This window comes from Panthera leo, chromosome A1 (assembly GCF_018350215.1).
Source record: "Panthera leo isolate Ple1 chromosome A1, P.leo_Ple1_pat1.1, whole genome shotgun sequence".
Taxonomy (NCBI): domain Eukaryota; kingdom Metazoa; phylum Chordata; class Mammalia; order Carnivora; family Felidae; genus Panthera; species Panthera leo.
The window spans coordinates 16,243,661-16,269,026 of record NC_056679.1 but is presented as its reverse complement, the minus strand read 5'-3'; the positions used below and the strand labels follow the sequence as shown (position 1 = coordinate 16,269,026).

General features: G+C 36.6%; 1 protein-coding gene across 2 annotated transcripts in view; it reads left to right on the top strand.

Moving 5' to 3' along the window:
• The window catches only part of TRPC4 (transient receptor potential cation channel subfamily C member 4), a 197,270-nt gene that overhangs the window by 130,095 nt on the left and 41,809 nt on the right, over nt 1-25,366 (top strand). For both annotated transcript variants that reach the window (XM_042903570.1, XM_042903497.1), the window contains exon 4: nt 10,324-10,660. In XM_042903570.1, coding sequence (XP_042759504.1) covers nt 10,324-10,660 — 337 coding nt within the window. The remainder of the gene's footprint in view (nt 1-10,323; nt 10,661-25,366) is intronic.

The window sequence follows — 25,366 nt, the reverse complement described above, 5'->3', positions numbered from 1 at the left end:
TTCTGAAATATTATTTATGGATTTGAAAAGTATTTGGAGCACTTAAAAGAGCCATTTTTATATAAACTATAGAACCAAAAGCTATATGATAGGCAACTCTGAGAAAATGAGGAACTGGGAATATTATAGTCTAAATTATGTCCCCCCTCAAAAAAAATGATGTGTTAGGATACCCAAATACCTAAGAATTTGATCATTTTCAGAAAAGAGTTCTAGCAGATGAAATTAGTTAAGATGAGGTCATATTGGAGTAAGATAGGCCTTTAATCCAATAGACTCATGTCTTTATAAGAACAGAGCAGAGGATGTGGAGTGAGGCACACAGCTATGTGACGAGAGAGACAGAGATTGGAATAATCCAACTGCAAGGCAAGGAATGCCAAGGCCACTTCTAGGGGGTAGGAAAAGACAAGGAAGGATTCCACCCAACGTCTTAGAGGGAGTACAGCCTTCTTCTTAACATGCTGATTTTGGACTTTAAGCCTCTAGACTGTGAGCTAATAAATTCTATTGCTTTAAGCCACCCAGTTTGTGGTACTTTGTTTATGGCAGTCCTAGGAAACTAATACAATGAGCAACTCTATTTTAATTAAGCCTTAGGAATCACCTGAAGATCTAGTTTATATGCAAAAACTTTTAATATTCACAAGGCTAGCAGTACCCTGGGTTAGAAAAATCAGTAACATTCTTATGTGCCCTCATTTCCTTTGGGTTGCAGGTTGAATTCCTTTGAAGAATTCCTAACGATGGTTACAGGTCTAAGTTTTCAGTAACTAATTTCCTCTTGTATAACAGTTTATTCCTTGTTTTCAGGTCATTCTTCACACATGCTTCATGATCTATCTGTACTGACTGAGATGTGCATTAACTCAGAGAGTTACCATAAGGCTACCCAGACCAGGATGTGAACGAGCAACGCTTGTACTCATGGGAAATAGAAATCCAGAAAATGATAATCTGACTTTTAAGAACATAATTTCAGTCATTTCAAAAGAGAGAGAGAGAGGGAAGCCCATTAGTTAATGATCATTGAGAGAAATGAAGAACTAGGTTAGAGATAGGGCAGAGGGGATGGAGAGGAGGGCAGCATGAAAGGAACTTTGCAGACAAACACACGTGGGTGACAATGAGATGAGGGAGGAGAGAGAGGGAGAAGGAATGAAAAAGGATACCAAGGAATAATTCCTCTGTAACAAACACTTTATCCATATTCTTCTCAGCTTTAGAGAGTAATGTCAGAGACTGGCTGAGGCACATGAAACTGTTTTCTTCTCTGGCGCTTTTATGTGCTGTTTATGTTCAGTTCTCCCCTCTGTTGTCCTACACGTTGGAGCAGAAAGTGCCGGCTGGTCAGTTACTGTGTGGGCTCTGCTGTTTCCAAAACACATAGCCTTCCTTTCCCCATTGTAGACTAGTTAAATTCATTCCAACCTCAATAAACAGATAATTAACAACTGAGTGTTATTTTTAGCCCAGGAAATGTGTTAGCCGAGATAGTCTGAGGAGCTGTTGTCAGGGAGGCAGAAAGGAGTTCAGTGGCAGGAAAAGAGATTAGTGAGCATAAAGGAAATGACTTTATTCTTGACCTTGAGACTAGAGTGAAAAACTTATCTGTTTATAGGATCTAACACATTTGAGACAAATATAACTCTACACTTATATCATTTATGAGTATAAATTGGCAGAGTAGAGGAGGGACTGTGTTCTATGGTGTCAACCGTTGTCTCTGAAAAGAAGGTATAAAGAACACCCTATTGTGCAGGGTCTTGTACAATTTAATTTTCTCAGAAACATATGTTTGATGTTACATTAAAAGGGAAGGGAAGGAGGAAAAAAGGAACCATACTGTTTCATCTCATAAGGATAACTAGTATTCATTCCCATTGTGTCTCTTTTTTCCCTTCTGGATTCTTGTTCCAATGGAAGAGAGGGGAGCAGATTTTGGTCCTCAGTAAAAGTCTCCCTGGGAGATTCTGAGTAAAAGTGGAGCACCCTTTGTGCTGCTTCTCAGAGCAGAAACTGTTGGTGGCTCATCAGAGGTGGGAACTGGCCCAGAGGTGGGAACTGGCTGGCTGGGATCAGGACCAAACCTGCTTCCATTTTCCATCTACCGTTCTCACCTCCTATTCCCCTACATGAGCCAGAGTCAAATGGTGGTTTCTTCAAAACTGTATAATTGTCTACCTCCACGCCTCTCTTCATTTTTTAAGAAAACTTCTAGGTAGCCACCTAGAAGTAACTGGCAGTTTTTCATCTACCTTCCATGACAGTTTAAAACAGTCTTTCACATAAATCTTGAAGAGAGGTATTGATGAATAGATAGGGAATTTCTACCAAATGCTGCCCTTTGTGATTTTCAGAGAACAATATCTATTAACTCTACCTTCCCATTACCTATATTGGGTTTTGTTTATTTGCCATGTTCAATAATTTAATGTATTCAACATTGGCTTTATCACCTCCTACCTTATTCCTTTTGCCTCTGCATTTTCAACTTCCCATTACTGCCCACTCATATCCCAGCTCAGTTGCCAAACCAATTTTGAATTTAGGCCCAGAAATGATGTAAGAAGTTAAATCCTGCCCCTGCCTCGCCAACACGATCAGATGGAGTTCAGTTGTCATCTTCCCTTCTGGATGTGGAGACATCAGAACTGATGCCCTAGAAATGTGCTCTGAGCTACTCCTTGAGTCCCAATTTGCAAATATGAATTTGACATTTAAGTCCAAGGAGAGTAATCAGGTGATTTGATGACTAGATGGGAGATTCTTTGAACTTGACAGAGTCAAGGGGTTTGTTGGCCAATAAGTTTGGAGAGAACAGACTCTAATCAGTCTTCTTGGCTTATCTCAAGCTTTTTTGCCAATTCCTTCTCAGATATGATTGAATCTTCACTGATTTTTTACCTTTTAATGAGTCTAATAAAAACTCAGTCAACTATTTACCGTAGTGGTATTACCTTATGCTTGAATAATTATTACCATCTCCTTAAAGTAAGTTCCCTATAGAATCTTTTAAAACTAATCCCCTATTTTGTGACATTCCATTAATTAAAATGAGGTTATATAATATGTAAATATATATATCAACTGACATAACAGCAATACTCTGTAAAATTCAGAAAATGAATAAGTATTATATATTTTAGTATAAAACCATGGATAACTGTGGGGCACCCAGGTGGCTCAGTCAGTTGAGTGTCCAACTCAATTTCAGCTCAGGTCATGATCTCAGTTTGTGAGGTCAAGCCCCGTGTCAGGCTCCATGCTGACAATGTGGAACCTGCTTAGGATTCTGTCTCTACCTCCCTCTCAGCCCCTCCCCTGCTCACTCTTATTCTCTCTCTCTCTCAAGATAAATAAATAAACATTTTTTTGAAAAAGACGACTATGTAACTGTGTATGTATATGGACATATGTGTGTATACACATATTCTTGTGCATGTAAATATATGTGTCTATATACAATAATAGTAATGCCTAGCACTTATTGAACATAAGTATCATCTAGGAACTGCTGTATTCTTCATGTACTAGTTCAATTAATTTTATAATAACCTTATATGGTAAGTGTTTCTATTATCCCCACATATCAGGGAAAAAATCACATTGAAAATTTAATAATTTATTAACATTCGCACAATCAGGAAACAGCAGATCAGGATTCAGATCCCAGTGGGCTGTTCCAAGGCTTGTATCTTCTTAATCTCTACAACATCCAAATATATTATATAGAGACAATATGATTTGTCATTTTACTGTAAGGTCATGATGGTGATGCATAGGCTAAAGATCTGTCAGAAACTAGGTATGAGAATTTTTTTTCTCCTTTTCTGATCCAGGTTCTTAAATCTACTCATGTCTCTCCTATGCATTGCATCCCAGTCTGTTTCATGCTGGTCTAGGTCTTTCCAGGCATTTATATGGTGAATTAGTCAGCTGTTATCCTCTGGCTACCACTGCACTGTGTTCTGCTGTTCTGTCTGCACTACAGTTCAGTGACTTGATGGGGATGACTCTTAATATTTTTGTGTTTATTCCTGTAATTAGATATTACACCAATCTGTACCACAGAATACGTGCTAGATGTGTAACTTCTATGCATCTGACAGCAAAGACATCTTCATGAACTAAATTTGCCTGTTCATAACCTCAATAAGAGGATTGATTTAGGTAAGGAAAGAAAAAATCAGAAAAATAGAAAAAGTTGGAAAAACTGGAAGACTATCCTATATTATTTAAAAAGTGTTGTTCTGTAAAACAGTGGTTCTTATCATTTGTCTCTGCATCCCCAACAGCAGCATCACATGGCAACTTGGTAGAAATGCAAAGTTCAGGGCTTCACCTTGAACCTACTGAATCAGAAATACAGAGGTGGGGCTCAGGAACACGGTTTGTACCAAGCCTCCAGGCAACCCTGCTGCTTACTCAATTTTGAGAATGCCCCACTCTGTGGCTAGTTCCCCTCACCCAAGTTCTCATACCACTCATAGCTGGATTTAGCTGAAAGCAAACTCCTGCACACAAATACACACCACACAGCCAAGTACCCCTACTCCCTCACAAACAGATTTGCTCTTGAGATTCGCAAGTGTTCAAATGTATATTTACATTGAATTAAAACTACTCTGGAAGCATTTATCAGATACAACAGAGCTAAATAAAACCTCGTTAGACATAAAATCCTTTTAGCCAGTGCTTATCAAATGTTAACATTCATAGGAAGCACACTGTTAACTGTCGATCTTATTCAGCAAGTCCTGAGTGGGACCTACTATTTTGCGTAGCTGATGAGCTTCCAGTTGACACCAGTGCCACTGGCCTCAGCCCACACTGAGCAGCAAGGATCTAGACTCAAGCATTGCCTCAATAAACATTTTCACCGACGTCTCAAAATAGGACTGCAGTTTCCCTTTACACTGTGTCACTGGTATATTCACCATTGATGATGACCTTCTAGTTCAAGGGATAGCTCATCTGAACAGACCTGTCTCCATCCTGAAGCTTTTAAGATGATAGTCTCTAAATCTAAATTAAAACACATCCACCTACTGCTGTGCCTATGAAAATTCTACCTGTTATTTCAGAATTAACTAGCAAATCCTGTTCCTGTCTTCAGTTTTCTCAGATTACTTCATGTTGGGCACAATCCCTCCTATACTCTACCTCTTTTTTAGCACATCATATAATGTCCTGTTAAATTACACTAATCTGGACCATAGAATATGTGCCAGATGTGTGACTTCTGTGCATATGACAGCTAAGGCATCTTCACTGAACTAAATTTGCCTGTTTATAACCTCAGTAAGAAGACTGACCTTAAGTGAGGAAAGCAAAAAATAGAAAAATAGAAAATATTAGAAAAACTGGAGGACTGGTCACACGATCAGTCCCCAATGTATGTTGAGTTCCTAGAAGACAGATATATCTGGTTCTTAACAGATCTGGGTCCTCTCCCCACTTATCTAGCCAAAGTCCAACTCATAGATGATGCTATTGGTTTAATTAAAGTAGGGAGGACAAGGTGAAAATGATGTTTGATTAATAAAGTAGCAGCGTCTGAGCAGTTACATAGTATGACTGTGCTCCAGGAGACCAGCATTGTTTTAATGAGGAACACAGCTAAAGCTATCTCTAAGAAACAGGGAGAGACTCACGTGGTTAAAGGGCCTTGAGAACTATGAAGGAAATTTGGGATTGAAGTTGAAGAAGTGGTTTTTAGTTATGGACAAAATAATTCCCTAAAGCTCCTTGCCTACCAATAATCCTTAAACCTTGCTATCAACATTACAAAATGAGCTGCTGAAAAGCATTCCTGGGCAGAGGAAATAAAACCCCAAAGGATATAGATTATTTTTTAATTGCTCAGAAATAAACAGTAAGACCCAGAGGAAACTGTGGTCCTTTTTAAGCAAAGAAATCAGATTGTCTGTATGTAAATCACTATAATACATTCACCTCAAAAGTTTCAATTCTCTTGAGACTCAAGTCAATTCTCAACTCTCATGTAACTATCCCACTTACTCAAGATGCATAAAGTAGCCAGGTTGGCTGTTCCCAGAATCTCGATTTTGCTCTTATAGAGAATATGACTGCAGTCTGAACTTGGGATACAAATTTTTAAGCTATAAAAAGTACTTCAAAACTGAAAAGATAAAATACAAACACTGAGACAAATACCAAGTAAATCTATAGTCATTTTAATTACTAGGGCTTCATTAATTTTGGAACTCTCTTCTGTTTATTACATTCATATCCAATTAATATTTAATACCTGCCCATGTAGTAGTGAGCCTTCTTGGTCTGTTTGGTTTTGAGTTTGGGGTATTTTTTGTTTGTTTGTTTGTTTGTTTGTTTTTACTTTGTGGTAAAAGTAAGTCTTTCTTTATCCTGTTTCATCATTTTTGTTTGTTTCCTTTATGGTGTTGATTTGTTGATTGCTTTAGTATTTTGAGTAGTTGTTTTAAAATTATTCATACCAGATTTCTCTTTATTTGTAAAAATTAGATTTCAGTAATCTTTACAGTTTCTTCAATATATCAAATTCCATGACTCAAGGATTTGATAAATAATCATGAGAACGGGCTTTTGAAATTCTTTTAAAGGTTACTGAAAGAGAGGGATAGGAAGTTTTCCCTTTTTTTCTTCTAGTGTCTTTTATAAATGCATGGCACCAATGTGAATTTGAATGTTCCTAATGTTTTAATATGATTTTAATGGGATGGCTGTAGTCGTGCTAGAATTGGCCAATAGCTGGAGGGAGAAAAGAGTGTTGCCTGAAGAGATACCCTACTTCCCCCAGTCCTGGGAAGGGTGTTCCTGTGACTCGATGTGCAGTAGAAAGATGAAGCAGAAGAGGCAGAGGCTCTGGGCTCCCGGCATGCTGCAGGCAACGTGAAGGCCCATCTGGAAAGGGCTTTGCTGGAATGGGCCAGTGGCAGGTGTGAGAGATAGGATGGCCCTCTCTGAGGGTGTCTTTCAGAGGGAGTTGGGGTAAAGCTGTGTCTCTCTCAATAAGCCAAATAAACCAAGAGGCTGGGGGTTGGGGATGAGAGAAGGAAAGGAAGGAGGAGACAAGAGATGAAGTACAGAGTAGAGCATGAAGGAAAGAAAAAAAGAAAAATGGAAAGAGGAAGGGACACATGAGAGAATGGAATGTTTTAATCCACTTTAGCAATTAAAGACTCTACAAAACCCTGTAGCATAGAAGTTTAATTCTTTTAATTCTTATTTTGGTAACTAATTTAACCATGAAACCCACTTTTTTTTCCATGGAAAATGCGGATATAGACATGTAGTGAACAGGTGTAGTAGAAGGAGGATGTAAAACCATTGTGAGGGCATTTGATTTACAGTGATTCTTAGGAATACTTTTTGGTTTATTTTAATCCTATGATTAGAACAAATTTGTAGTCAAATAATATCCAAATTTGGGGAAACTTGTATATTATGTACACTCACCCCTGCTCTTCTTATAATCCTATTTCTATTCTTTAGGTCTGTATAAGTTTCATTGTGTCTGTGTCTAGAAGAAAATTGTGTACACTGTTCATTAACTAAGCACAGATGTATAGTTTACAATAATTTAAAAAAAAAAAACCTTTTAAGAAAAAAAGTATTAGTAAGAACGAAGGCTAACCTACTGCTTGACAATGCCGGTGTTCCTAGAAGGACTAAATAGTTTGCTTCTTCTGGATAATTTAACACAGTCTATACATGTGTATTAGGCAACAGAAACATTTATCTGAGAAAACCTTAAATGTTCCTAATAAAGCTATTTGCTCAATTGTCCTGGGGTGTCCCATGCTGTAATGAGATTTTGGCCAAGAAGGGCAGACAGAGGTTATAAGTCCTAGTATTCACCCAGATCATCTTGAACAAAGTATGTACCTTTCTTTCACTTTTTCTGCATGTATTAAATATATCATTCATACTTAGTCCCTTACAGTGTTTCTTCAGTGTGTGAGGATTAATGAGATATTCTAGCAACTGCTTGTTAAATCTTGCATTTTCTGGAAGTTTAACTCCCTTTTATTAAGGTCTTTCAGTTGTGCTGAATTCTAATAGTATGAGAAATGTTTTATATGAAAAAAAATAGAAAGAAGATGAAAGACTGATTTGTTTATAGAACCCTGGTGGGAAGGATCCTGTATGTGCTGGAGGGACAACTCTTAAAAAGAACAGGGCTTGTTAACGACTTACCATTCTTTGCCATTACTCTGCATATATATCAGCAAGAACTCTATTTTGACTTCCAGATGCCTGACTTTGACCAGAATAATAGGCAAGGACTGTGTTAAGAAAAGCTATTCTTGGGGCGCCTGGGTGGCTCAGTCGGTTAGGCGGCCGACTTCGGCTCAGGTCATGATCTTGCGGTCTGTGAGTTCTAGCCCCGCGTCGGGCTCTGTGCTGACAGCTCAGAGCCTGGAGCCTGCTTCATATTCTGTGTCTCCCTCTCTCTGACCCTCCCCTGTTCATGCTCTGTCTCTCCCTGTCTCAAAAATAAATAAACGTTTAAAAAAAAAAAAAGAAAAGAAAAGAAAAGCTATTCTTTGGGTTATAAAATTTGATTTTACTAATTACTTTCAAAGTAATGAAGACAGCCCTCATGATCTAAGTCTTGATGAAATGCAGTTCTATTTTATCTATATTTACTAAGCACCTTATTATAAATTTGATGTATTACATATTTTTTGCCCTCTGTGTCCTTTGATGAGTAGAGTATCCAAGACAAGGTGATGAGAAACAGTTGCATGAAAAATCATTTCATGTCCAGTTGATATGTTTGCACATCTCAACTATTGAATTTCTCTTTTAGTCAATCATCCTTTCTCTCCTTTCACTCTCAAAGAGCTTTTAGTTTGTGATAATCATGGGATTATGTGAACCCAGGGATTTTTTGCTTGCTTACCACCAAAAAAGAGTAAGGGCAAGTCTTGTCTCAAGGAGATCTATACAGGCTAAAACCGAAGACGAAAAAGAATATCAAAGGAACTTCTCCAAGTCCCTTACAAGACACTGAAGATTCTCTTTCAGTCAACAGTGCCCACGGGGCATCCCTTAAACACTTCTTGCCAGAGTATGTTCTCTCTCTCCCCATACCTTGCCTTTAATTGCCTTCCCCTTCTCCTCTCTGCTTATACAAATCTGCCCCTTCAAAGCCAGATCCACTGGGCAGCATTCTTGGACCATTCCATCTGGAAGAAATAATTCCCTCTGAATTTATACTAATGCTTAGCTGTCAGTCCCAGTGAGAAATGTAGTGTGCAGAAAAAAAAAAATCCCGGACCAGTTACTCAAATGTTTTATCACTTACTAGATATGTACCCTTAAATAAATTTACTGACCTCTTATAACACCCTGTATCCTCATCCTTAAAAGAGAGTAAGGTCTATGCTATATCCCCAAAATATTGGCAAGATAAAACAATGCTATGTTTGTGAAATGTTTGGTATATGGTAATTGATTATACTTAGGCAAGTATAGGTTTTATTTCGACCAAATTCAGCTACGGTGATTTACATTCTGGTAATCCTAATATGCTTTCATGTATGTTTTTCTTAATGTCTCAACCCAATTAGAAGTATAATTACTTTTTCTGATGATAAAAAGATAGTAAGTATTTATGATAGAAAATGTTAAAAGTATACACAAATATAAAAATGAAATCTAGTATAATGTCATAACCAGAAAACAACCAGTAAACTAAGAAACAAGCACTATTGACATCTTTTCTTGCGCCATATACATATCATACTAGTATAATGTCATAACCAGAAAACAACCAGTAAACTAAGAAACAAGCACTATTGACATCTTTTCTTGCGCCATATATATATCATATATATATGTACATATATATGTGTGTGTGTGTGTGTGTGTGTGTATGCCTTTGTACACAACTTTGCTCACTCATCAGTGTGTCCTATGACTATTCTTGTTCTCCATCTGTATTTTTACATCTGTACAACCATGATTTCTGTCACATCTGACTAAGCCCATAGCACTATGCCTTGGTATAAAATATTACATAAAGAGGCTTTATTCACAGAATGAGTTAAAGGACTTAATGATTATTTAAATATAAATTATTAATTTTTAAGAAATTTTATTTTTAAGTGATCTCTGCCCCCAAGGCGGGGCTCAAACTCACAACCCCACAGTCAAGAATCATCTGCTCTACCAACTGAGCCAGCCAGGCGCCCAACATAAAATTATTTAAAGCAGAACTTCTGGCTTTAAAGATAAATCTGTGGTCTTACTGATGAACTGAATCCACCATATGTGACACTGACTCTTGCTTTTCCTTTCCTTTCTGTGTAGTTTGTTGCTCAGCCCAACTGTCAACAACTGCTTGCATCTCGCTGGTATGATGAGTTCCCGGGCTGGAGGAGACGACACTGGGCAGTGAAGATGGTGACGTGTTTCATAATAGGACTCCTTTTTCCCGTCTTCTCTGTGTGCTATCTTATAGCTCCTAAAAGCCCACTGGGACTGTTCATCAGAAAGCCCTTTATCAAGTTCATCTGCCATACAGCGTCCTATTTGACTTTTTTGTTCCTGCTGCTGCTTGCCTCTCAGCACATCGACAGGTCAGACTTGAACAGGCAAGGTCCACCACCAACCATCGTCGAGTGGATGATATTACCGTGGGTCCTGGGTAAATGTGTTACTATAGAAAATATAATAAAAACGTGTTGCTGCCATGGAATTTTGTTGCCCAGAAAAGAACATTCATTAAAGTTTGGGACACAGGAATGTTGAAAACAGGTTTGACCATTTTAGCTCCAAGGCCTAATCCCCAAACTAAATAAACACTTTTGCAAGTTTTGGGGAACTTGCCCTCAAGTGCAGCCTATGAAATGTAACTGTAGGTTTTAAGATTTCAGATTTTAATGACATCATGCCCCATGAATGATTTTCTGGGTTTTTTGTTTGTAAGCTTGTCTTTTAAAGACTTTCCACATATCTCATTGGCCATATGTAACTGATCATTGTAGTTTTCTTAATGGATACACCTTCCAAAAGACAAATTACAAATCACTCTGCAGAATTAGTAATTCTGTACATAAAGTAACTATAACCATTCTTTAAAACCAATCCATTTAACTTTATCTTTGAAATTATGTATTCAACCAAAATAATAGAAAATTAAACTCTAGGACATCCTCCAATCTCTCTCTGTTCTTTCCATAGAAAGAAAAATGTTTTGGAATCTGTAGAAATCAAGGTAGAAAAGCTTAAAGTAGCTGGTAAAAACTTTGTTTTACTCTCTTATTGTAGCCATAGTTAAAATTCACATTTTAATTACTCTTTCCTCTAACCTACTGTGGTTTGCTAAAAATCATATTTTCTCAATTTAGCTCATCATTTTAAACCTCTCTGGTATCATATCCATCTCATCATTTAGTAATTAGAAAATATGTGAAAATTTCATGATTCACAGTCTCAGAAGATCAGTTTGGCTTAACTGTCAAAATTACTGGAGAAATTGTAAAATGTGGAAAAGGCAGGAAAGAAAACAGGACTATATCTGAATCTGAGATAGAGGTACTCTTTGATTGTAAACATTATAACTACTCTAAGTACTGACAATAAGAAAAGTTCATAGGAACAAGATTCGATGTGTTTTACAAATGTTGGAAAAAGCACCTTCTTAGGTGAACTTTAAAACAGAGTACATTCTCATTAATATGGCATGCCTAAAGTGTGATCGTGCTTAAATTAGGAGAAAGGTTAATAAAATAATTATGACATTGTAGTTGATATTCAATATAAAATTACCCTGCCCATTGCCTTTTAAATTAAATATCTCACATTAGGAATATGTTCTTTATAGATATTTCTTCATAGAAAATTTCTTGTAAACAATTCTTAAAGAAGCATTTTGGAGGTTAAATTTCCCATTATGGGGAACTTATATAGAATGTCTAAAAATTGATATTCCAAATGAAATATAGAATATTTAGTTTTGAAAAATGCCATAGCTACAATGCAGTATAAGCAGAGATAGTATTTCTAGACTTTCCTTTATGCACTTAATGAAAATATATAGACTACGTTCTGTACAGTAAGTGCAGTGCAGGGCAATAGTGATACAAAAGTAAAAAAATAAAAATAAAACAAAAAAAAAGAGAAGGAATTCCTTGCCCCTATGAAGCTTAAATTATACTAGAGGAAATAGATAATAAACAATGAGATATGTTACATGTCAGAAAACAGTAAATAATATTAAAAAATACAAGCTTCAAGCCTTTAGTAACTTGTGCAATTAAAAGAGTCATTGGCTGCCTCCTTCTTGCAAAACTTGTAATAGAATTTTCCATGAAAGCTGGCTAGAAATCATATCCAATCCTCAGCTGAATGGTTAAATAAGGTACAAATTTAATTGTGATAATTAAAATTCCAGCCTGGGGAAATATCTTCTAAAGGCAACATTTTCTTAAGCTATCCTGACTTAGGCAATTAATTTACTTGGGAATTTTTAGGATGCAAAGAGATTTTCTAGAATAAAAAGTATATATGAACGATCCTCTTGCTTAAATACCTGGGCACGGAGAAAGAATTTTCTATATCAAATAGGTCTGTCAAGGCTAGTGAATTCTGAGTGTCTCATATCTCAGACTGAGTTCTAAGTATTTTGATACATCCATGATTAAAGGCTATATTCACTATGTTATTGGGCTCTTGTAGAAAAAGCACTGTATTTGAATACATGACCAGGTTCTGTCACTAAGAAACTCTTAAATTATGAGTGGTCACAAGCTCTCAGGATTTCCAGTATCTTCATAAAAAAAAAAAAAAAAAAATGAAAGATTCAAAGTCCCATTGAGTCCTATTGCCCTGTGCTGGGGAGCTGTCATTATTAGGGCAGAAAAAAATGTTTTGTTTTGTATTGTTTTTTTAAGCCAGGGTAGGTGGGGAAGAGACTAAAGACAACAGGGTAGGAATGCTATAACCTTTGACCAAAGGTGGGATATAGACAAAAAGGCCTGGTCTGATTTGATAACTGTATTAATGAGACTTCTATTTTGTCTTCCTTATTAATACTGCTGTCTGGTAAAAAGTCAGTGGCTAAACATTTCACAGTCCCTCCGCTGTGAGGTTCTAGGTTTATAAAAACAAGACTAAATGACTTACAGAGAAGAGTATGGCTTACAAATATGTTTCTCATCACGTTAGTTTTCCCAGTGATAGTTGAGGGTCTATGCATGGGTTTTTCTCAAGTCTTCTTGAACCAACTTAGATTTTCAACCCATGTCACTCGGTGGGCTACTTTTTGTGTAAAGAAAGGCTTTTTCCTTCCTCTTCGCTTTACTTTCCTTCCATTTTCAGGGGCTGTTCCCCAGACCTATGATATGATTTATAAGAAATGATAACTTTTATACCTCCCATTGTATAATCCTGACAAAAAGACTTTTGATTTGTTTTATATATTCATACCATAAATTTTAACTTTTCCTGAGTAGAAAAGTTTTCTAACTGCAGAGTATAATCTCTCAAACTGATCCCTTTATCTCCTTAAGAAGTATGTTTTTGCTTTGGAATTTCTGTTCTTTCATATACTTTGCTGTGTTTCTATAATACAAACTTATTTGGTCTGACAGATCCAGATATCTTGCGATTTTGCACAGGGGTAGAATGATTTTTCCCTGTTATTTCAATATCTTTCCTCTGGAAGTTCAACATCATGTTGACTATTTAAATTGAAGTCTATTGAGTTTTATATCTTGAGAAAACAGTCTGCAATAACCCTGGTATTCTTCCACTGCGGAATCATTGATAAGCTGTCCCTTTGAATGATTTTTCCTTCAGACTTTCTTGTATGGAAGGTTACTGACCCTTCTTTCTCCCATCAAACAACACTCTTGTGGATGTCTGCTGTCAGGATAAGTTTTAGCATATAAGCAAAGAAATCTAAAGGCCTCATGCAGGGTTCAAACTTAGGATGTGGTCATCTGGAGATACAGTCCTAACCAAAAGAGAAAACTAATCACAGATAATACAGTTAGAACTATCTCAATAGATAGGCAGATTCTAGACACATAGACACCAATGCACTCAGAGTGTCACATTACCCATTTAAACTAGAGTAAAAAGTGAAAAATGATAGTTCTAGCATATGGGCCTGATGACAGACCTATACCTTTCAAGTATCTGAGAGAAAGTGTTATTGGAAAGACTGAATGATGGATTCAAAGGAGCCATGGGCCAGATTAGAGATCTGGTCACTTCTACATTCTGATGGGCCATGACCTTGACACTCTTAATTTATTCAAAGTTTTGACTTTTAACATAGAATACCAGGGATATGAGAATGAATATTCATATCAGAAGTTCCCTTTTCCATAAAATTTACATGCAAACTAAATATAGCATGTTATCTTTATATATAATGAGAATTTATTTAAATTATAGCAGCAGTTTTTTTCTCAAATGGATGTCATTTTCTTTCTGAAGGTAATATGAAGTAAAATGGGGAAAAAACCAACTTTTGAATGCTAATTTTTAAGGCCTTCCCAAAAACCGGTTTTGATTGTCCTATAGAATCCATCATAATTCAACTGTAACAATCAAATTTGTATCGTAGCTTATTCCCTGCAAAAAAAAAGTGTACAGATATAAATATATATGTGAAATATCGAGATGTAGACTTACATTATCAGCTTAGCAAAAAGAAATTATGAAATGGGTAACATTTTTCATAAAAGTAGGTGTTAATGGAGGCTATCACATTAATGAAGCAGGAAATACTTTGTTCTCCATGAGAAAGGAAAAATGGATACTGAAGTGACTTGATATTATGTGTGTGCCTAAGAATATGCCATAATTATGTAGTATATAAATCTATGCACACTGAGCATGATAAGGAGAAGGGTGAACTGAGGAAAAGATGTATCATAGGAAGAAATCTGAGCTCTGTTAAAAATAGCTTCTAGTGGATTCCTAGGCATAAACTAAGAATTGCTCATAATATCCGGATTATACATCTTGCCTATAACACATACTTATTTGACAATTTTTCTCTAACAAAATTGGCCTCTCATTTCCATGATTTATTTCACATTTTTATCTTTTAAAGCGTTGATATTAACAAATCTGAACATTTCAATAAGTGCTTCCAAATTGCAAATGTAAAAAGAAAACTTGTGATCACATTCTCCTCTAGATAAAGACTCACAGAGACAATTCTATATAAGTATATTCCTTTCTTGGGACCATTTCTACATCTTTGTCTAACAGGCATCAAGATCATATGGTTTCAGGTACTCATACTCTCAGCCTCACCCATGAATTACCCATCTTCTCAAACAGCCCCCCAAAGATATTCTATAGTCTATAGTCTCCTGACTCTCTGCCTTGGCAAGGTGCTCCAACCACCTCAGCAAACTGGCTGCAGACACACATAGACACCCAAAGACAGGTGCAAAACATCCACCTATTCATTTAAAGAGACATTTTAATTTTCAAGAAAGCCAAATAATCATTGGACTATGACATGTAATCATCATTTTCCTTTTTATGTGTGGGGGGAAAAGTTGAAGATCACCTTTACTAAGACTTATCAAGATTATCAAATTTCAAACAATGAAATATTTGTGTAATTTAAAATTGTTGTGCACATACTACTGCTGGCCCGATGACTTCTTTATCAGAAAGAAAATTAAGTGTTTTAGGTACTGACAATGCTATACATATCTTGTAGCCCAAAAGTGAAATCAATACTGTTAGAGAAAATATTTGGCAACATGATTCAGATAGTTCAAGGGAAGAGGGCAAAAGATAGGGAGATAGGAGTAGATACCAAATGATGGAGGGTCAGAGTAAAAGACTGGGGGGCGGGGGTGAACTAATGAAAAGTGGTTTTCATTAGTTCAGAATCACAATAGCAGTAGTACTGATAGCAGTAATAATAGTAGAAACCAAGAAGATAGGCACTGTGCTAAATGACTGAAATGTGTATCCTCATTTGAACTTGTAGTAATGTCACTTCATTTAATAACAAATCTTGTTAGTATCTCATTTCATAGAGAGGAAATAGGCTGAGAGAAGTTGGGTCACTTCCCCAGGATCAGGAGCTAATAAACAGCAGGCACTTGATTCAAATTCCAGTTGGTGTAATTCCAGAACTACAACTTTTATCCACCGTGAATACTGCCCTCAAAATGTGAGGAATAGAATTCAAGGAGGCAAAAGCAGCCCAAGAATTCAGGACTCCTTTGCTCATTTGTTTTGTTTCTTAAATTCCAACATATGAGTGAAACCCGAAGGTATTTGTCTTTCTCTGACTGAATTTTTCACTTAGCATTATACCCTCTAAATCCATCTATGTTGTGTAAATGGCAAGATTTCATTCTTTTTTTATGAAGAGTGAGTAATATTACAGCACACACACACACCCCACATCTTCTTTATCCATTCATCTATCAATGGACATGGGCTGCTTCCATAATTTAGCTACTGTAAATAGTGCTTCAATAAACATAGGAGATGCATATATCCTTTCAAATTAGTGTTTTCATATGCTTTGGGTACCCAGTAAGGGAATTACTAGATCATATGGTAATTCTATATTTAATTTTTTAAGGAACCTCCATACTATTTTCCACAGCGGCTGCACCAGTTTGCATTCCCACCAAGAGTGCACAAGGGTTCCTTCTCTCCACGTTTTTGCCAACGCCTATTATTTCTTATCTTTGTTTTGCTTTTTGTATGTTTGTTTTTTATTTTAGCCATTCTGACTGGTGTGAGGTGATAATCTCATTGTGGTTTCGATTTGAATTTCCCTGATGATGAGTGATGTTAAACATCTCATGTCTGTTGGCCATCTGGATATTTTCTTTGGAGAAACATCTGTTCATGTCTTCTGCCCATTTTTTAACTGGATTATTTGTTTTTTGGGGTGTTGGACTATATAAATTCTTTATATATTTTTGATGCTAACCCTTTATCAGATATGTCACTTGAAAATATCTTCTCTCATTCAGTAGTTTGTTTTTAGTTTTGTTGTTTCCTCTGCTGTGCAGAAGCTTTTTATTTGGATGTAGTCTCAATAGTTTATTTTTGCTTTTGTTTCCCTTGCCTCAGGAGACATCTCTAGGAAAATGTTATGGCCAATGTCAGATAAATTACTACCTGTGATCTTTTCTAGGATTTTTATGGTTTTAGGTCTCACATTTAGGTCCTTAATCCATTTTGAGTTCATTTTTATGTGTGGTGAAAGAAAGTAGTCCAGGTTCATTCTTTTGCATGTTTTACTGCCCCTTTAAGTCAGTGTTTCTTGAAGCATGGCCAACCGACTAAAGTCATAACAATTGTGAATTTCTACAAAAAACTTACATTTTTAATTCTCCCCTTGGTTCATTAATTCAGAAATTCCAGAGGTCTTGGGGTGCCTGGGTAGCTCTGTTGGTTAAGCGTCCAACTTTGGCTTAGGTCATTATCTCACGGTTCATGAGTTTGAGCCCCAGGATCTGACTCTGTGCTGATAACTCAGAGCCTGGAGCCTGCTTCGGATTCTGTGTCTCCCTCTCTTTCTGCCCCTCCCCTGGTCACACTCTGTCTCTCTCTCTCCCTCAAAAATAAATAATAAACATTAAAATTTTTCAAAAATTAAAAAAAAGAGAAATTCCAGAGGTCTTTAAACATTAAAGATTGAGAAACAATTCTGGAAGCACAATTTCATACAAATTCTGTATTCATGTAAAAGCTTAATTAAGGAGTCTCAACTCCCTAGAATCTGAACATGAAATGTTTTTTACTTTTTCTGATCACTCTGCCCAACTGCCCTATACCAAATATCTTTTCCTGTACCTTAATGATATGTCTAGTAGATATCAAGTTCCTGAAACCTTGAGTTATTTTAAGCTTTCCTCTTCCTGACAAAGGCCTTACCCAGCGCTCAGAGGACCTGGAATTGTCCATCTTTTGCTCATCCTTCAACCCCAACACTGCAATGGAAAGAAGGGCATAAACTGTTTATGTTCTCCTCCTTGGTGGCTGTGGGGAAGCGGGATGACAGGAAAAGTTACAAGTCTTCGTTACCTCACTGGGCCCCTCGTCACAGTTCTTTCCTATTGGTATTATGCATCACTGGCTAATACTGTGTAGCCTATATGACAGTCCTTGACCGATGGCTCTCCTGATGTGTGCATGTGTGTTCCATAGAAGGCCTTGGGTGCCTCCACGCTGCATCGTCCTCTGGATCCCCAATTCAACTCTGCCTGATATCTTCCAGTCCCTCAACTCCTTGTAACCTGTAGTTGACTCCTTCTGGGGTCCTAGGACCCTGGCAAGGACAGGAGGGCAAGATTGCTAAAGCCCAGCTTCTTCCTGTGATAAGCACTCACTCCCCAAGGGCATTCCAAAACCTTGCCACAGCTAATGACAGGAGGTCAGGCTGCGGCCAGTTGCGGACTGCCAAAACACACTGGTTTCTTATTTCTTATATCCAGACCCAGGGAGAGATGAGCAAGTCCATTGCCTGAGTAGACACTCCAGGAGAGACTGAGATGCCAGTTTTCCTTGTTGTAGAAATCCCCCATATTTATGAGGGATTTCCTCAGCATCTCCCTCACTTGACTTAGGGAGGTGGTACTGCTGGTAAGCAATCACCTTCATCTCTCCCTCTGGTATTCCTAATTAGCACAAAAACTCTATTACCCTGACTTCATGGCTTTCTCGCCACCTATTCCTAATGTTCCCTCTGTATAGACCATGGGGGTAGAGGCCCAAGTGGTTGGTAACAGATATGGTCCTTCTACCTCTTAGGTAGCCCTAGAAGGGCGGGGGTGGCTACAATTTTCTGTAAGCTCTCTTCAGAAAGTGAATCGTTGGGACTCTTGTCTTTATCTTTGTTTGGGTTTTAAGTCTAACACTGAGACAACAGAAGCTGCCTCCTAACTGAGTGCCTTTTTTGGGTCCAGCATAACGTGATCCTCCATGGAGCAAAATAACTACATTTAGATTTCTCCAAGCAAAAGCAAAATTTTGACTAGAGACTACTTTTTTGTTCCCTGATTTGGGGGAAAATACAGCAGGGAGGAATTCTTTTTGTTCTTTTTATCTACATTGATTTGGTGCCACAGTGTAGAACTCAGTGTCCTATTAAGAGACTTGCAAGGTCAGATCCCTCAACTAGCTCCTGGGTTTCCATAACAAGCCCTTTGAGGTGGCCATAGGTGAAAAGGCGACCCGCTCTTTGTTTGAGGTTATTTCATTTTTGTGTAAATACTGACAGCAAGAGAAGGTGAGACGAGAGGTCTGTTCACAGAATTACATATTTCTCACCTGAAATCAGGGCTGTTAAATGTGGCGTCTGAGGTCTCCCGACCTCATCTCATCCCCACAGCTGGCTTCACACGATAAGATATAATTGAACACTCAAGTAGCCCCTGATGAAAACTGTTATGGGAAAGGTAGAAAAAAAAAATAGGAAAAACTTCCAGGCATCCATAAATATCTTTCAAAGGAAGTTCTCTGACTCATTTGCACTATGATCTTTCCTCTACTGGTCCCCACAGTCTTGACATCCATGCTTGTAATTAGACCTCCACCGTGACTCTGAGAAATCACGTCATCTGTTTATAAACAGCAGAGAGAAATTTTGAAATGTTCCCATTGTGGGAACAGGACAAACATTTTGTGATGGAAGCTTGCTGAAGCTTTGTTCTCTTCGGACTAGTTACCACGAATAGTTTGTCTGGATGCATATATCAGCCAGTTAATAGCACCCTCTAGCTTCTCTAAAGGCTGCTTTCTTCAAAAATTTCAGTGAACCATTGCCAGAACAGAGGAAACTTGTATTTTCACCATGGTGCTCATAAGAAATAGAAATATATAGTTATCAAACAGGTATGTGGTGACTAGAGCTATATGAAGTGATACTCCATTCTGGTGCTCTAAAAACACAAGCTCCCAAAATCCATTAGCCAACAAGCACTGACTGACAGTTGTATTCACAGCTCAGGTTAAAAAATGATGGTGTGAGCCCTCAATTTCATCAGGATCTCTGCTTTCTCCACACAGCTGTGATTTGCAAAGGCTAAAAGTGATAGAATTTTTGTGTGTGATCCAAAAAGTCAGATTAAATGTATACTCTTTGAACTCCAAAGGAACTATAATATCTCCAAATTGTGTTTGCTGTTACCCTTCTTAAAAACCCTTAGAGGTCACCTAGTCCAAGCTTCCAATGAAAGTGCCATCTCCTTGAACCCATCTAATGTGACAGAGTCTGCTGAGGTACTAAGAAGCTCTAAGTTAAAATGTTGCTTTGTACTGAGCTCATAACTAATTCTTTATAACTACTTCCCCGTTTTCCTCTGAAGCCATTAACCCTAGTGTCTTTATTCCCCTACATAATTACCCACAAAATACTTGCAGTTAGCTGTTTCGGTGGCTGTTAATAATCATATTTGGCTTTTCAGTTTGGTAGAAGCAAGAAGAGAGCTATCAATTTATCAATAAAGGGAAATAAGATATAAACACACTGGTTGGCTAGCAGGTATTTGAAATACATCTCATTTTATAATAGGTACAAACTTGAAAAATACATTTGATTTTATAATATATACAAATTTGAAAACAACAGATTTCACGAACTCATAGAATTGGAATGCCCTTTAGAGATCAGATAGAACAGGTTTGTAGTTACTTCTAGAATTTCTCTGGATCCTGAGTGATGGAAGACATTCCAGGCCCTGGATTGGAATCTTCAATGCACAGGGTAATCCATTCCAGTTTTGGAGCAACTCTGATTTCTGGAGAATTCTCCCTTACGTTGGGCAAGAAAGTTTCTATAATTTTCGTATCAAAGATTTAGTTTGTGCATTTTGGGGTAGACCAAAGCAAGTCTGTGTCCTCTGGTGCAAGACAGTTTTTAATCTTCATGGCAGCTATTGTGATGATTGATTTTAGTAAAATTTAATGATCCAGACAGGAAAAAGTAATGTCTGGCTATTTGTACCACAGAAGTAGAATTATACTTCTCGTATGATTGCGTATAATCCAAACCTCTCTTTTTTTGAAATGAGGTGACAACGATCTAGAGAGACGAGACTGTTATCTCAGATTACAAAGCTGATTACCAGTTGGACTGAGCCTGGCACTTCACTCACCTGGTATAGTCAAAGTGTTATCTCTGTGCCTTCTGATTAAAGTTAACTTGAAATGCATTTGTTCAATTAATAACTGCAGTGCACACATATTCTCATCTCTGGATATTGGCAGAGTTGCAAATAAAACATAACAAATAAACCACATTTTGAAATTTCAAAAATAAGAAAACGTCTAAGAGTACTAAGGAGATTGAGTTCTGTTTTCTTTATTAACTGGTAGTGAAGCACTAGTTAGGTCGCTTGTTTTGGTCTTACCTTTCTTATGTAAGTTGTGATTGATTCTGAGACTGTCCCCAGGCTCAGTAGGAGAAAGCATCATAGATGTGGACTGGCGAGGTTGGGGGGGAGGAGAGTTGTTTCTAGTGTACCTAGCATTTTTCCTCCTTGGATGATATAAATTGTAAGTTCCCTACAAACATCAGAGCATGCATCATATCTTATTCAGGTCTGATGCGTTTCTTTCTTCAATGTGGAGGCAGCGAACATTACCATCTCTGCAGTTATGCCCCAATCTTATCTGAACTCTCAAGAGAGATTTTATCTGAAAGAGACCTCAAAGAGTAATATAGGATGTAAAATCTAGAATAAAGCAGTGGTCTACAGAGGGCTTTAAAATGCACACTATAGGGCACCTGGGTGGCTCGGTCTTTAAGCATCTGACTTCAGCTCAGGTCATGAGTGTAGGGTGAGCTCACGAGCCCAGCATCTGGTGAGCCCCACTTCTCTCTCCCAATCTCTCTGCTCCTCCTGGGATTCTCTCTCTCTCTCTCTCTCTCTCTCTCTCTCTCTCTCACTTTCTCTGCCCCTTGCTCACTTGGTCTATAGTTAGAACAGACTCTTAACCACAGGGAACAAACTGATGGTTATCAGAGGGGAGGTGGGTAGGAGGATGGGTGAAATGGGTGATGGGAACTAAGGAGTGCACTTGTTATGATGAGCACCAGGTGATGTATGTAAGTGTTGAATCACTATATTGTACACCTGAAACTAATATTATGCTGTATGTTAACTAGCTGAATTTTAGTAAAACCTTTTAAAATGCACACTATAATCAATTTGACTGAAATTAGTCCTTTCTTGGGTTATCAATTTAAGTGTGCCTTAAAATTTTAAATAAAATTTTAAAAATAATGTTAAATAGCCATTGCTAGTTTTCACTAAGTGATGATAGGCCATTATGTCTAATTCACTTTTATTTCTTCCACAGTTTTATTATAAGACTTTGCAAACATACCTATCAGCAATATATCACAGTTGATATTGTATTATGTTTATTTATAATCACTATATACTATATAGTATGTATTTATTATATTTATTTAATTTTAATCTATCCCTATTTCCAATTGTCAACATCAATCTCTCATCATTTTTGTTGCTTTTAAGTTTTAGTGCATTTTGTTGTTGTTGTTGTTTTTCAGGGCACGGAGATATAAAGCACACAATCACGTAAGACCACCACAGTCAAGATACTGGATAAGGGCGGGCAAACTATGGCCCAGCAGGATAAATATGACCCTTTGTCACTACACAGCCACACGCACCCACTCATTTACTGCAAAGTCTAACTTATTTATTCTCTGGCCCTCTACACATAATCATGACTGTAGCTGTATACTTCTGTAGATGTCCTTTATCAAATCAAGAAATTACCCTTCTATTCATACTTTGCTGAAAGCTTTTATCCTGAATGGATGTTGAATTTTGTCAAATGCATTTACTGCATCTAATGAGATCTTTTTTCCCCAATAATCTGTTGACGGCATAAATAACACTGATTGGCCCTTAAATGTTGAAACAGTCTTGCATTCTGGGAAAAACAGCATGATTTATTATCAATTGCATATATTACTCCATTTAATTTACTAATATTTGTTGAGGATATTCGTGCATATTCATAAAGGTTATTAGTGTGTAGTTGTTCTTTTTGCCAGACTTTTTTTTTTATCAGAGTAATACTAAGCTCTTAGATGTTTCTTCCTTTTCTATTTTAAATGTTTGTTACCTGTGTTTTTAGCATTCTTCTTATTTCTTCCTTAAGTTTGGTAGAATTCACCATAAAGAAACTGGACCTGAATTTTTCTTTGTTGGAAGGTTTTTAACTATGAATTCATGATACTTCAATAGGAATAGGACAATTCAGGTTACTCTGTGTACTAATTTTTTGTTTTTGTTTTAGTTATTGTTTTTGTTTTACTCTATGTGCTCTTGAGTGTGACTAGAAGTTTGTGTCTTTCAGGAAAAATATTCATTTTATGTTGTGACATTTATGGGCATCAAGTTGTTCCTTTTACTCATTTGTTATCCTTAAAATGTCATAAGATCTGTAGTGATGCCACTTCTTCTATTTCTGACATTGATCATTTATATCTTCTCCATTTTTTTTCTTGACCATTCTGGCTAGAGTTTTATCAATTGTGCTGACCATTTCAGAGAACTATCTTCCATCTTCATGGATTTTTCTCAAGTTTTATGTTTTAAAATTTGACTTCTGCTCTTGTTTTATTTTCTTCTGCTTCTTTTGGGCTTAATTTGCTTTTCTTTTCATAGTGTCATAATGAAAGCTGAAATCACTGAGACCTTTATTCTTTATAGGTTTAAAGCCTTTAAACCTATAAATTCCACTCTATATACTTTATAAGCTGCATCAAAGACCTTTTTGGATGTATTTTTATTTTCAATAATTTCAAAATGTTTTCTAATTATTCTGCAAATTCCTTTGTGATCAAGGGTTATTAGAAGTATGTTGTTCAATTGCAAAATATTTGGAGATTTTCCAAATACATTTCATTACTGATTTGTTGTCTATTATATTGTCATAGAATACCTTTTGTATGATTTTAACTTGTATAAATATTTTTCTATATGTTAATATAGTCCATGATACAGTATCTCTTGGTAAACACTACACATGCATTTGAAAAAAGCATGTATTGCTGCTGTCAGGTTGTTGACAGTGTTGTTCAGAATTTCTAAATTCCTACCAAACTTCTGCCTAGTGGTTCTACAGAGGGGAATACTAAGGTCTCTATCTAACTATATTTGTACCTTTCTCTCTTTTTTGTTTCAACTCTGATTATGGCATCTTGCATTATAAGGTTATTTTATTAGCTGCATTCATATTTAGTATCGTTGTGTCTTCTCAGTGAGTTGACTTTTTCATCCTTATGTTAGGTATAGCCCTCTCAGTACCTGGTAACATTTTTTCTTCTGAAATATATTTAGTCATATTAATATAGCCAACTGAGCTTCTTTTTCTTAGTTTTCTTTTTATTAGTATTTCATAGTGTCTTTACTATTCTTTTGCTTTTAACTTGTTGATAAATTTAATACAGCTGTGTTTTACATTTTTATATATGACAATCTCTGTCTTCTCATTGGTGTGTTTAGACCATATGCTTTATTCAATGTAATTATTAATATTGATGGATTTGAAATCTACCCCACTTTTTCTTATTGGCTCTATTTTTTTTTCTGCATGTTGTCAAATTGAGTGTTTTTAATAATTTTATGTTTATTTATCTTTCTGGCTCTTCATTTGTACCTTTAAAGATATTTTGGGGTACCTAGCTGGCTCAGTTAATGGAGCATGAGACTCTTGATCTCAAGATTTTGAGTTCGAGCCCCACATTGGGTGTAAAGATTGCTTTAAAAAAATCTTAAAAAAATTTTTTCTAATAAATAAGTAAAAATATTTTGAGAGAATGCCCTAGGATTTACAATGTAAAATTTTAATTTATCATAATCTAACTTCAAATAATATTTGTTTTACATGTAGTGTAAGAACCTTATGATAGTATATTTCTAATTCCTCTCTCTCATCCTCTGTGCTAATGTCGTCATACATTTTACTTTTACATATGTTATATATGTTATAAACCACAAAACATTGCTAGTGTTTTTGCTTTAGGCCATCAACGATATGTTAGAGAAATTCAAAAAGAAAAAATATCTTTTTTTTAACTTTATTTATTTGGGGGGGGGGCAGAAACAGAGAGAAAGAGAGAGAGAGAGAGAGAGAGAGAGAGAGAGAGAGAGAGAGAGAGAATATCCCAAACAGGCTCTGACGCAAGGCTCAAACTCACAAACCATGAGATTATGACCTGAGCCGAAACCAAGAGTCAGAAGCTCAACCAACTAAGCCACCCAGGTGCCCCAGAAAAAAATATATTTTATATTTATTTTTTTAACCATTCCTGGATATATGTTTTCATTTCTTTTTATAAACTTAATTTTTGGTCAGTATCGTA